The sequence below is a fragment of the Delphinapterus leucas genome, chromosome X, assembly GCF_059928025.1.
Source record: "Delphinapterus leucas isolate spDelLeu-1000000601 "Yukka" chromosome X, BTC_Dleu_Yukka2, whole genome shotgun sequence".
NCBI lineage: Eukaryota > Metazoa > Chordata > Mammalia > Artiodactyla > Monodontidae > Delphinapterus > Delphinapterus leucas.
This window is the reverse complement of record NC_143150.1, coordinates 49,373,229-49,387,800: the sequence shown is the minus strand read 5'-3', so window position 1 is coordinate 49,387,800 and position 14,572 is coordinate 49,373,229. Positions and strand designations below refer to the sequence as shown.

General features: G+C 37.9%; 1 protein-coding gene across 1 annotated transcript in view; it reads left to right on the top strand.

Annotated features, from left to right (window-relative positions):
- Window positions 1-14,572, top strand: part of DIAPH2 (diaphanous related formin 2) — an 887,827-nt gene that overhangs the window by 645,114 nt on the left and 228,141 nt on the right. The window contains exon 25 of the mRNA XM_022580795.3: window positions 3,474-3,638. Within this exon, the coding sequence (XP_022436503.1) occupies window positions 3,474-3,638 (165 nt within the window). The remainder of the gene's footprint in view (window positions 1-3,473; window positions 3,639-14,572) is intronic.

Genomic DNA, 14,572 nt, shown 5'->3' with positions numbered 1-14,572 from the left:
CTGGTGAAAAATTGTGTTATGATAAATGGTAAATGTCCAGTTTTTTTGCCTTTTTTTTATCTTTGGCTTTTTCTGTGTGTTGTACAGGTGTTGAGCCTTCTGAAATATACACAGTTTAGTACCTTGCTGCAAATAGAATATAAGTAAGTGACCTTTGCAAAGCGTGTATTCTTAGCAAGTCTGGCATGAGTCTGTTTTATTTAGGCAAGAGAGACTAGAAAACAAAAATCTAACTTTTATTCTGTGCTGAGAAATAAAGAGAATTGTCTTATTTCTGCAGCTCTCAAACAGGATGTTCAACACTCTTAGAAATCAAACAAATAGGGACTTCCCTGGTGGCAGGTGGTTAAGAATTTGCCTTCCAATGCAGGGGACACGGGTTCGAGCCCTGGTCCAGGAAGATCCCACGTGGCACGGAGCAACTAAGCCCATGTGCCACAACTACTGAACCTGTGCTCTAGAGCCTGCGAGCCTCACCTACTGACGCCCATGCGCCTAGAGCCCATGCTCCACAACAAGAGAAGCCACTGCAATGAGAATCCCGCACACTGCAACGAAGAGTAGCCCCCACTAGCTGCAACTAGAAAAAGCCCACGCGCAGCAACAAAGACCCAACGCAGCCAAAAATAAATAAATTAATTAATTTTAAAAATCAAACAAATATGATATTCTCAGAGGTAAAATCAGAATATGTAGGTAGCATTACATACAACCCTTTTGTTTGTAAAAAGCAAGTAGAATAAGTCAGAAATGCATTAATTCTTTCAGGTCTATTGACAGCAAAATGGACCTGAGGGTTGAAAGATTTACTGTCACTTCTTAGCAAGTAAGAGGTTGTTGTGTGGCTAATGTGAATGCTAATACTTAAGTAGCATAAGAAGGAGCCTGGGAAGGGGAGCATCTCACTTTTAAAATCCTGCTGTATCCTGTAAGTGTCAGCTGCAAAGTAATTTTCTAGAAATGGTCTGATTTCCCCACTGACTTCCATTGTGAAACTAGAGCTGTGTTCCCACGGAAAATAAATTTGGCCCCAGGTTATGATAAAACACACTGAAGAATTCAGAAAATTTTATAAAATCCAGCATTTCAAGACACAGTTATCAGTACCTGATAAAATAATACTATCACAAAATATGAATACACTGTAGTAGATCTTAAAGTAGCACACCCCAAACTGTGCTATTATTCTTTTTTTTAACAAGTCCAAGTCTAGTACCTTTACATTTAAAGACATTTTACTTCTGTGATCATTATTGATTTTTAATAGACTTAATTGTAAAAGGTAGATTTGCTTTCCTTTATATTCTTCATGGTTAGTCTACTTACCTTTTTGTGAAGCATTCTTTTTTTGTGTGGCACGCGGGCCTCTCACTGTCGTGGCCTCTCCCGTTGCAGAGCACAGCCTCTGGACGCGCAGGCTCAGTGGACATGGCTCACAGGCCTAGCCGCTCCGCGGCATGTGGGATCTTCCAAGACTGGGGCATGAACCCGTGTCCCCTGCATCGGCAGGCAGACTTTCAACCACTGTGCCACCAGGGAAGCCCTTTTTCTGAAGCATTCTTATCAATTAACATTCAAAAGCTTTCAGCCATAGAAGAAAGACCAGAAGGAAATGTCCCAAAAAGTTCACAACACTGAGTTGTTGGAAAGTTTAGTTTACTTACGTTTTTATATTTCTAAGTCACCTAAAGAGATAATTTTCTATATCTGTATCTTCTATAATCAGGAATAAAGTCGATAATTTCTTTCTATAAATTTACACATAATGAGATACATTTAGTCAGACACATTTACATACCTGGTTCATTTTATGTTTGGTAGTAGTGGTAGTTGTTATCACTTTTTTGATAAAAATTTTAAAACAGTGATGTAATTAATTTTGGGATAAATAATTTTCTGGAGTATACTGCTGAAAGTGTAGTCCTGGTGTTACCGAACCAAACTTGGGTCCTCTGGCCATGCACAGTAAAGCCAGTCTACTGGCACCAGGTTGTGGTGAAGGAAAGTGCAGCATTTATTATAGGCGCCAGACAAGGAGACTGGGTGTGGGTGGCTTGTGCTCAAAAGCTCCAAACTCCCAGAGGGTTTCAGGGAAGAATTTTTAAAGACCAGGTGAGGGAGGGGCGTTGCAGTGTATGTGATCATCTTGTGCACAGTTCTCTGATTGGCTGGTGGTGAGGTAACAGGGTGGTGTCACAGGGGTTAACACTGTCAATCCTCAGGCTCCAGTAGGCCTGCAGGGCTATGTGCTCAAGGTCACCAAGTAGTTAACCTCTTCCATTTGGTGGGGGTTTTAGCATCTGTAAAACAACTGAGGAAATGTGCATCAGATACTGTTATCTAAGCACTTAGAAAGGAGCTAAAGGAGAAGATATGGAGGAGGGGTCTGTCATGGGAAGGCCTCATTGGGTCCTGCTGGGTTACACTGGACTGGCAGCCTCAGTATCATCTGGGAACTTGTTAGAAATTATAATCCTCAGGCCCATTGGCTCAGACTCAGCAAACAGCATTTGGGTTTGAACAAGCCCTTTGGGCAATTAAGGTTCTAGAGCTACAGCAGAATCTCTCTCCACCTCTCTCTCCCCTCTCGGTCCTTCCCTCTCCAAAGCTCTTCCTCTCCTCCCTTCTTTTTCTCTCTCCCTCTTTTTCCCCTCCTCATGTGCTATATATGTGTATATGTATATATACACACATATAGATACATAACCTATATATAGAATTCACTGTAACCTCTCCATCTATATAGAATATGTATTAAAAAAAGAAAATATATACTTTTTTTTCCCCTAAGTTTTTCATTGCTGTTTGTTTCTACCCTATCTCCCTCCTAAAAAGATATGAGGCAGTTTTCTGGTGTTTATACTTCTGTGTTTTCACTTAGCAAACATGTTTTAGCAAATATGTTCTTCATGGTCATACATTAAATAGTTCTGCCTCATTTATAGATTTTCACAGCTCACTGACCAATATAATGACTCCAGCAAGTTGTTATGGGCTGAATTGTGCCCCCCCCCCTTCATGTGTTGAAGCCCTAACCCTCAAAACTTCCAAAATGTGACTGTACTTGGAGATAGGACATTTAGAGAGGTAATTAAGTTAAAATGAGGTCCTTAGGGTGGGCCCTAATCCAATATAACCAGTGTCCTCAAAGGAAGTGGCGATTAGGACACAGACAACACGGACAGAGGGACCACCAGGTAAGGACACAGGGAGAAGGCAGCCATCTTCAAGCCAAGGAAAGAGGCCACAGAAGAAAGCAAATTTGCTGACACCTCGATATTGTATTGCTAGCCTGCAAAATTGTGAGAAAACAAATTTCCGTTTTTTAAGTTACCTGATCTGTGGTATTTTGTCGTGGCAACCCGAGCAAAGTAATGCAGAAGTGTTTACGGAAATAATGTTATAATTCAGTCTTAACATCTAGTGATTGCCTTTGAGGTACTATTGGATCATGTTCCTTAACAGAAAGCTACAGCTTTACAAAGGGTGCCAGAGAACAGTATGAAAAACTACTCACCATGCACAACAACATGATAAAGCTCTATGAGAATCTGGGAGAATACTTTATTTTTGACTCTAAGACAGTGAGCATAGAAGAATTTTTCGGTGATCTCAGCAACTTCCAAACTTTGTTCCTGGTAAGTAATATGTCTTAAAGCCTTGCAAGGCCTGTTGCTTTTGTTTTTAAGTAATTTCTTCCATAGGCATTTTATTTTACATACCTACTGACCATATTGATTTCATGTTATAGCCCTTTAACAGGAATTGACAGATATTTTATACCTGTGACATGGATTAAAAATTGTTGGCTGGCTTAATGTATAATGGGAACCTAAATGAATTATCTTCAACTTTAGGAACACATGGGAATTTTACTGCTGAAATTTTATAGAAAATGAATGAATTGGTACTCAAATGACCCTGATTTTTTGTACAGCATAATATTATAATTTGACCTAGATTAAAAATTAACATCTAAAATCATCTTTTACTCAATACACTAAAATGCTGTGACTGATTAATAAGTTTCTTTCATAGTCTAGATGAGAAGCTGATTCTAAATTGGACTCTATATCAATAAATGACCTGGAATATGATGCTAGAGGGAAGCAAAAGCTTTGTTGTATAAATGCTGTGGGAATATTTCTCTGCATCCAGTGAAGGCATAGAAGAGCACAGTCTCCGATTATGATAGTAACAGAAAGATATGCACAATAGTTGATATCAAACAGGTAAAAGTCCCTTTATGTTAAAGAAGGAATTCTAGCAATTAACCCCAGCAGGAAGATCAATCAACAAACTAATTCATTGTAGTTAGAGGTATGTTTCTATCCCCAAAGCAATCCTTCGCTAAATAAGACTCTCTCTCTTAATTGATGGTGTTGCTCCATGAAATCATTTGATTTTGGTGTGATTTGCACAGTCTATGAAATACAAATATACTTGTGGAAAGCACTTGCTTTCATCTACTGATTTAGGACAGACAACCGAGAGTACACCCTGGCTTTGATAATAGAAGCTAAACCAGAAACTTTCATAAATATGATCATTTGTGTTATTTTTTGCTGAGAATATTAGCTGATTTTTGTCTTAGGTCTCTGCCTCTTAATAGACACACATATTTAACTTTTTAGCTGGTCAATAAGTAGCAAAATATATTCTACTGGCAATGAGTGGCTTTTTCAAAACTTAGACATTAGGAACACACCCAGGTTATACTTACTTGGATAATTTTCAAAAAGAAAAAAAAAAATGTATGTTGAAAAGGGACGGGGACTAGAAAATACACTTCAGTTGACACGGAAAAGATAAATCCAATGATATTCTTTTTTGGTAGCATCAATGTCTATGGGTTAATAGAGATAAATAAATATAATTAATATTGTCAATCTCTATGAAAAAGGACCTTGTTTTTAACATAAATGGGATCCTAAAACACTGCCTGTCATATTATGTGCCCCCTACCTCCCCAATACGTGGACATAGAGTAGAATTTGCTGTACTTCTCTCACGTTGTAGCATTTGTTTAATTATAATTCCTGTGTGACAGCCTATGTTTAGTCCTGTTAGCCAGATGCTTAGAAGCCTTGCCAAGAACTATACTTGTGTTATTTCTCAGTCATAGCTTTGTTTTAAAAAGGTAAGGATATTATTGTTAAGAAGAACTGATTCTATGTCCTGGTGCTCTCACAAACAAGCTATGTGATTAGGTAAGTCATGTATCTTTCCAGCTAGTTAGCTAGTTAGTTAGTTAGGAAATGGTGGGATTACACTACTGATCTCAAAGAACTTCTTTAGAGTCTATGAGTCATGGTGGGAATTTCAGAGAGTCATTTGTATTCCATACATAAACAGTATATATCTTTTTGTCTACTGGCTTCACTGTGGGTGTAGCTTGAGTACAGGGAAATTATTTGTCACAAATCATTCTCATTGTAAATAAGTTGACATTCTGAAGCCCGGTTGTGTGTGCATTTAAGTTAACTTCTTGAGAACCTGCTAAGAGTTTGGGAGCTTTCAAAACAGGTGACCAGCTCCTACACTGTGTCTTGGCCAGCCATTGCCACCTGTCCTACAGAATACTACTGCTACCACTTCGGTTTACCAATACTTTTAGACTTGCTGTCATGAGAAGTAGTGTGCAACTTTTTAGCTGTTTCGAACTTGAGTTGGTCACATAACCTCTCTGGGCGTTAAGTTTCCTCATTTTTAAAATATGAGTGATAATTCCTGCCATGGCTTCCTCACCACGATGTGAAAACACCTCATAACCTATGTTGTGCAGATGGAGAGTATTATTAGCCATTCTCTGCCTGTCCATTCAATTATTACTTATTGAGAACCAACTTGATTTTGGTAATTTTTAGTCCAGAGACAAAAGGAAGAGAATGGTTTCTATCCATGAGTGGAGGGCAACAGACAAATGCAATATAGTTTGGTAAGTGCTGCCATAGGAATATGTCAGGGTGCTATAGTAATACAAAAGAGGGGCTGCCTAACCCTGCCTGAGCTGGCCAGAGAAGCCTTCATGGGGAAAGTGACATTTAGACAGTCTGGAAAAATCCATAGGACTTTGACAAGCTGACTTTGACAAGTAGGTTTAAGGGTTTTACACCTGACCTATAAGCCGAAGACTCCTAAATCAACAGCACCAACTTCAGTCAATCATCTATGCTCACCATGTCCCTGTTTCATAGTGAGCTTAAAGTGATTTCACTCTCCCAGGGGAGGGAAGAACCTTGAAAGAGAGACAAAAGTTGTCATCGCCACAAGTTCCCATTTTCTTAGTGCTTTGTGTGTTTGGCCCCAGGGTTCTTGGCGCTTAAAAGCATATTGGACTATAGATGGAAGCAATAAAATACCAGTAGTGCTGAGAAGAAAATAAGAGTTCTGATTCATGTGCTACCAAAAATTACTTCCAAATGAGCTCAGAGTTTCATCTTGGGAGATCTACTTGGCATGTGTAGCATAAACAAAATACAGATACCAAAATAATCTTCCTGAAAGAGACAACCTCTAAAAGATGGGGCAAATGTAAATAAACAAAAAGGGTTGACATTATGGATTAAGACCTTTTTCAAAATAATCACATTCAAATGAATGAAAGCAAAATTGGGCAATCTCTATGAGATGCTGCTCTATAAGTTATTCATTATCATTCATATTACATATTACTCAACTAATAAGGATATTGAAGATGTTCAGTTGAATGCCCTGTATATTGTCATGAAGATATATGTAATTGGAAACATTTCTAAATTCAGAATTAAGACTCTCTTTCTAGTTAGCTTCTCTGAGAGCAAGAGAGTTTTAAAAACTGCTTATAATATAGGCAAGGTTAATTAATAATCCCTAAATTTAAGTTGAATATTTTGTAGAAGAAAAATTCCAGATTTACATAATATCAAAACATCTCTTTTGCTTATTCTCCTTTATGCTTCAGTCATTTGACTAGTTCAAATAGTTGACTGCACAGTCTTTTTTCTTTCAAGATATTTGGAATAGAATGTTCAAAATCAGTGAACCTTGTGTGTTTCACCACCATGCAGCATCTTGCTTAGGCATAAAAATTATTTTCAGCCGTTGGGAAAGTGTTTGAGGCAAGTATTATATACTTCAATAACTTTCATAGCTCCAAATAAATTATAGAAAATATTTCTTTTCTCTTTTAAATCTGTCAGTTTCCTGCTGCTTCTGTGTGTTTTTGTTTTGTTTTTTAAAGAACAATCTGTTACCCAGGCACTCAGTAAATATTTGTTGTGTGAGCGTCCTCATTCTATATCTTATATACTAGAAATAGAGGAACAAGGCTTTATAGGATTATTAGATCCATTGGCCTAACTTAAGAAGAAAATGTTACCATTACTGTTAATCAGGCTAGCAGACCTCCCCTCAACAAAATAAGTGTTTGCTACTGTTCATTTGATAACTAAACTTTAAGAATTTTTTTAAAAAAATCGAGACTTTAACAATTTTTCAACAGCTCTTAGATGAGCGTTAAAATGGCTAAGTGTTAGGAGGCTAAGTGATATCTATAAATCATGGCGTTTTATGCCATTGTTCAGTCTTGTTGCTTCTACCTCCTAAATATTTTTGGACTTCACTCATTTCTCTCCAAGCCCACTTACGCTACTTTAGTTCTGGGCCCCTGCCATCTCTCAGCTGGACTATTAATTACAATGATGTCCTGACTGGTCTCTCTGCCTACTTCTCCTACCATTTCTAACTTCTAATCCATTCCCCACATTATAGTCAGAGTAAAAGTTAAAAAACCAAACAAACAAGATAATGTTACTTTCCTAACTTATGATTCTTTAATGACTTGTGTCCTCAGGATAAAATCTAAACTGTTGAAAATTAATGTGGTTTACAAAATCAAAAGAACTAAGATTACTTAAAGCCCGGACCATCCTAAGGTTGGCTGAATAAGCCATAATCACTTGAACTCTCCTTCCAGACTGGGAAAAGTCAAGTATTGACAGTGGAGGCAGCAGAACAAAACAGCAGTAAGTGCCTAAGAGGACCTGAGCCTCTTACAACAGAGAGAAACTTTGGGAGCACAGTATCCAAGGCTCAGTAAATGAAGGCTTGGAGGCAAATGTGTGATTGTCACCTTGTGTTAATTGCTCCCTAGCTAGTGCAGCATGGAGAGTTATGGCAACCAAGGTCGCTCTTATCTTAATTCTTAGTTAGGGATGTTCTTCCTTCTGTCTTAAGTAATTGTTCTTTTAAAATCTAACCTTATCTGAAAGCTCCTTGTAGCCATTTTGGCTTATGGAGATACTTAATTTTGAGAAGCTCTCATTTTCCTCAAGCCATCTTCCTCTTTACAAGGACTCAATCATGTCTAAACCTAAACTATAATTGGAAAGCAAGGTGAGCATCTGCATCTGCACTCAAAGGCTAAATTGATAATATAGAGAACATTTTATTCATTCATTAAAGGCAATTTGCCTTTAAAGAAATGAGGATGAATTTTTGCATAAAAAGACTGTGTATATGATTCCTGATCCAAGAACACTAAGTTATTTTGAAACATTTTTAAGCCTTCAATTCACGAAGCACTTGACATTTAAAGGAAACTTTAGTACAGTATTGTAAAAATGGTGGACTTATGTTAGAAACCAAATATGTTCTTGAGCAAAGAAGTCTTAATCAGTAATATAAACTCTATTATCTAGAATTCCGTCATCCAAAATCTCTATTAGATGCCTCAAAAGTTGATGCATATTTGCTTTGCCAATAAAATGGTAATTAATATTATGAAGATGCCCCTGAGAAACAGCAAAGATCCTGATGTGCCTCTTGAAATAATATAGTTTTATTTGTAAGCTAACTGTCTCATCACCTGTGAATTCAGATGTTTACACTGGTAACAATAATCCAGATATCCCAGATTATCTCTTCTTTACCCCCACTGGCAGGACTCAAGCTCTCTGCAAAGTCTCCACTCCCACAAGTACATCTGGAGTCATCTCATATGGGCTCAAACATGTGTTATCTATAGTCACTGCTTGACATTTGCCCACACATATTTGAGTGCCTCCTATTCTAGGGTGATGAGAATATAGCATTAAACAAAATAGACAAAGTCCTGCCTTTCCTGTCCTCCTGCAGCTCCCGCTCCCCTCTGCTGAATGCCTTTTGCTGGCAAAGCTGCTTGAGTTGCCCTCAATGATAATGGCCACATCCGGGCCAAGGCTGCAGACTCCTACTGCTCCAATTTTGCCATCAATCCTTGCAGTACTTGAGTGTGGGGTTATGCTCAGTGCAGACGTAGCCACGCTTCCCGAGACCCTTCTTAAAAAGTTTATTTCTCATCTCTTCTGATCCCTTTCTCCTTGGAGGCTTAAAAGTTTTTTTTGAAGTCCTAGAGACCTAAAGGGGATCCTAAAACCATAATCCCCTCCATTGCCCTTCTTCCTCACTTTTGTTCAGGCACCTAGGCAGGTATCTTCCTTTTCCTAGAAGCCAGGGATAAATGAAGTACCAGCATAAATCCTTTCATGCAGATAGAGCCCTAAGGGCCCACCAGCTCCCCCTATTTAATCACACACACCCAGATAATTCCCTTTGAGCTCAGATGGGACCACCCTGGCTACATAGCCTTAGGTTTATTTTGAGCTATTGCAACTCTTTGAAAATAGGCAATCCATGTAAAATACATGGTAACTCTATTAAGCAGAATATTTGACCAGAATACTTCATTCCCCAGCTGTGCCGGAGAGCAGACTTTACTGTATTAGACAGACATGATTGAATTCTTCTTTAGAAAACGATGTCACCTATCAACTGTGGTATTCTGTTTGACTGTTTTTATTTTGGGCCAGAAGTAAATGCCCTATTTTTCTGAGATGATTGTTCCTTGTATAAAAAAGCTAAATATTATATCATAAGTAACTAAAGGAATATGTAATAATGGCATCCATGGTTTAAAGAAAACCCACATTCCCCAACATGAGAAAAATGCCTACTGGTATAAATGGTTTTTAAATGGGTGCACATTTTAGATTAATATTATAAAAATTTAGGATATCATAAATATCTCTAAAGATATTTCTCAAAATTGTTTATGGCAAGCTGGATATTGCCCTTTAGAAATCTAAGACAACATAATACCTAACACTGAAAATATTGACAAAAACAGTTCAATGCCTACTTTTCTCATTAAAGTCTAGTAATAACTAGAACCAGGAAACAAAATGCAATATCTTTAGTTCTACCAATAACACCTCACATAGAATTTTTCAAGGAAGTGTTCCCCATAAATAAGTTATTATTGAATTATATTCAAACAACAGAAAGTGATGCTGAAACTCGGCCTCTGTGCACTGGTGCCGGATCGAATTTTGGAGACAGAGTTTTGGGTGAAGTAGAGAAAAATAGCTTTATAGCTTTGCCAGGCAAAGGGGGACACAGCAGGCTCATGCCCCTCAAAACTGTGTGTCCCAACCCACAGGAGTTTGGTGAGGACTTTAACAGCAATGGTTCAAGGGCACCGTTGCTAGTAAGTATCAGGGTATGTGCAGGGTCTGCATTCCTTGAATCTGGCCTCCCGTGGTTTCCCGATGAGCTGTGGTTCTTTTTTTTTTTTTACATCTTTATTGGAGTATAATTGCTTTACAATGGTGTATTCGTTTCTGCTTTATATAACAAAGTGAATCAGTTATACATATACATATATTCCCATATGTCTTCACTCCTGTGTCTCCCTCCCTCCCACCCTCCCTATCCCACCCCTCTAGGTGGTCACAAAGCCCCGAGCTGATTTCCCTGTGCTATGCGGCTGCTTCCCACTAGCTATCTATTTTACGTTTGGTAGTGTATATATGTCCATGCCACTCTCTCACTTTGTCACAGCTTACCCTTCCCCCTCCCCATATCCTCAAGTCCATTCTCTAGTAGATCTGTGTCTTTATTCCTGTCTTACCCCTAGGTTCTTCATGACATTTTTTCTTCTTAAATTCCATATATATGTGTTAGCATACGGCATTTGTCTTTCTCTTTCTGACTTACTTCACTCTGTATGACAGACTGTAGGTCCATCCACCTCATTAAAAATAGCTCAATTTCGTTTCTTTTTATGGTTGAGTAATATTCCATTGTAGGTATGTGCCACATCTTCTTTATCCATTCATCTGATGATGGACACTTAGGTAGTTTCCATGTCCGGGCTATTGTAAATAGAGCTGCAATGAACATTTTGGTACATGACTCTTTTTGAATTATGGTTTCCTCAGGGTATATGCCCAGTAGTGGGATCGCTGGGTCATATGGTAGTTCTATTTGTAGTTTTTTAAGGAACCTCCCTACTGTTCTCCATAGTGGCTGTACCAATTCACATTCCCACCAGCAGTGCAAGAGTGTTCCCTTTTTTCCATACCCTCTCCAGCATTTATTGTTTCTAGATTTATTGATCATGGCCATTCTGACTGGTGTGAGATGATATCTCATTGTAGTTTTGATTTGCATTTCTCTAATGATTAATGATGTTGAGAATTCATTCATGTGTTTGTTGGAAGTCTGTGTATCTTCTTTGGAGAAATGTCTATTTAGGTCTTCTGCCCATTTTTGGATTGGGTTGTTTGTTTTTTTGTTATTGAGCTGCGTGAACTGCTTGTAAATTTTGGAGATTAATCCCTTGTCAGTTGCTTCATTTGCAAATATTTGCTCCCATTCTGAGGGTTGTCTTTTGGTCTTGTTTCTGGTTTCCTTTGCTGTGCAAAACCTTTGAAGTTTCATTGGGTCCCATTTGTTTATTTTTGGTTTTATTTCCATTTCTCTAGGAGATGGGTCAAAAAGGATCTTGCTGTGATTTATGTCATAGAGTGTTCGGCCTATGTTTTCCTCTAAAAGTTTGATAGTTTCTGGCCCTATATTTAGGTCTTTATTCCATTTTGAGCTTATTTTTGTGTGTGGTGTTAAGGAGTGTTCTAATCTCATACTTTTACATGTAGCTGTCCAGTTTACCCAGCACCACTTATTGAAGAGGGTGTCTTTTCTCCACTGTACATTCCTGCCTCCTTTATCAAAGATAAGGTGACCATATGTGCGTGGGTTTATCTCTGGGCTTTCTATCCTGTTCCATTGATCTAGCTTTCTGTGTTTGCGCCAGTACCGTACTGTCTTGATTACTGTAGCACTGTATTATAGTCTGCAGTCAGGGAGACTGATTCCTCCAGCTCCATTTTTCGTTCTCAAGATTGCTTTGGCTATTCAGAGTCTTTTGTGTTTCCATACAAATTGTGAAATTCTTTGTTCTAGTTCGGTGAAAAACGCCAGTGGTAGTTTGATAGGGATTGCACTGAATCTGTAGATTGCTTTGGGTAGTAGAGTCATTTTCACAGTGTTGATTCTTCCAGTACAAGAACGTGGTATATCTCTCCATCTATTTGTATCATCTTTAATTTCTTTCATCAGTGTCTTATAATTTTCTGCATACAGGTCTTTTGTCTCCTTTGGTAGGTTTATTCCTAGATATTTTATTCTTTTTGTTGCAGTGGTAAATGAGAGTGTTTTCTTGATTTCACTTTCAGATTTTTCATCATTAGTGTATAGGAATGCCAGAGATTTCTGTGCATTCATTTTGTATCCTGCTACGTTACCAAATTCATTGATTAGCTCTAGTAGTTTTCTGGTAGCATCTTTAGGATTCTCTATGTATAGTACCATGTCATCTGCAAACAGTGACAGCTTTACTTCTTCTTTTCCGATTTGGATTCCTTTTATTTCCTTTTCTTCTCTGATTGCTGTGGCTAAAACTTGCAAAGCTATGTTGAATAAGAGTGGTGAGAGTGGGCAACCTTGTCTTGTTCCTGATCTTAGTGGAAATGCTTTCAGTTTTTCACCATTGAGGATGATGTTGGCTGTGGGCTTGTCATATATGGCCTTTATTATGTTGAGGAAAGTTCCCTCTATGCCTACTTTCTGCAGGGTTTTTATCATAAATGGGTGTTGAATTTTGTCAAAAGCTTTCTCTGCATCTATTGAGATGATCATATGGTTTTTCTCCTTCAGTTTGTTAACATGGTGTGCCACATTAATTGATTTGCATATATTGAAGAATCCTTGCATTCCTGGAATAAACCCCACTTGATCATGGTGTATGATCTTTTTAATGTGCTGTTAGATTCTGTTTGCTAGTATTTTGTTGAGGATTTTTGCATCTATGTTCATCAGTGATATTGGCCTGTAATTTTCTTTCTTTGTGACATCCTTGTCTAGTTTTGGTATCAGGGTGATGGTGGCCTTGTGGAATGAGTTTGGGAGTGTTCTTCCCTCTGCTATATTTTGGAAGAGTTTGAGAAGGTTAGGTGTTAGCTCTTCTCTAAATGTTTGGTAGAATTGGCCTGTGAAGCCATCTGGTCCTGGGCTTTTGTTTGTTGGAAGATTTTTAATCACAGTTTCAATTTCAGTGCTTGTGATCGGTCTGTTCATATTTTCTATTTCTTCCTGGTTCCGTCTCAACAGGTTGTGCATTTCTGAGAGTCTGTCCATTTCTTCCACGTTGTTCATTTTATTGGCATAGAGTTGCTTGTAGTAATCTCTCATTATCTTTTGTATCTCTGCTGTGTCAGTTGTTACTTCTCCTTTTTCATTTCTAATTCTATTGATTTGAGTCTTCTCCCTTTTTTTCTTGATGAGTCTGGCTAATGGCTTATCTATTTTGTTTATCTTCTCAAAGAACCAGCTTTCAGTTTTATTGATCTTTGCTATCGTTTCCTTCATGTCTTTTTCATTTATTTCTGATCTGATCTTTATGCTTTCTTTCCGTCTGCTAACTTTGGGGTACTTTTGTTCTTCTTTCTCTAATTGCTTTAGGTGCAAGATTAGGTTGTTTATTCGTGATGTTTCCTGTTTCTTAAGGTAGGATTGTATTGCTATAAACTTCCCTCTTAGAACTGCTTTTGCTGCATCCCATAGGTTTTGGGTCATCGTGTCTCCATTGTCATTTGTTTCTAGGTATTTTTTGATTTCCTCTTTGATTTCTTCAGTGATCACTTCATTATTAAGTAGTGTACTGTTTAGCCTCCATGTGTTTGTATTTTTTACAGATCTTTTCCTGTCATTGATATCTAGTCTCATAGCATTGTGGTTGGAAAACATACTTCATACAATTTCAGTTTTCTTAAATTTACCACGGCTTGATTTGTGACCCAGGATATGATCTATCCTGGAGAATGTTCCATGAGCACTTGAGAAAAATGTGTATTCTGTTGTTTTTGGATGGAGTGTCCTATAAATATCAATTAAGTCCATCTTGTTTAATGTATCATTTAAAGCTTGTGTTTCCTTATTTATTTTCATTTTGGAAGATCTGTCCATTGTTGAAAGTGGGGTGTTAAAGTCCCCTACTATGAATGTGTTACTGTCGATTTCCCCTTTTATGGCTGTTAGTATTTGCCTTATGCATTGAGGTCCTCCTATGTTGGGTGCATAAATATTTACAATTGTTATATCTTCTTCTTGGACCGATCCCTTGATCATTATGTAGTGTCCTTCTTTGTCTCATGTAATAGTCTTTATTTTAAAGTCTATTTTGTCTGATTTGAGAATTGCTACTCCAGCTTCC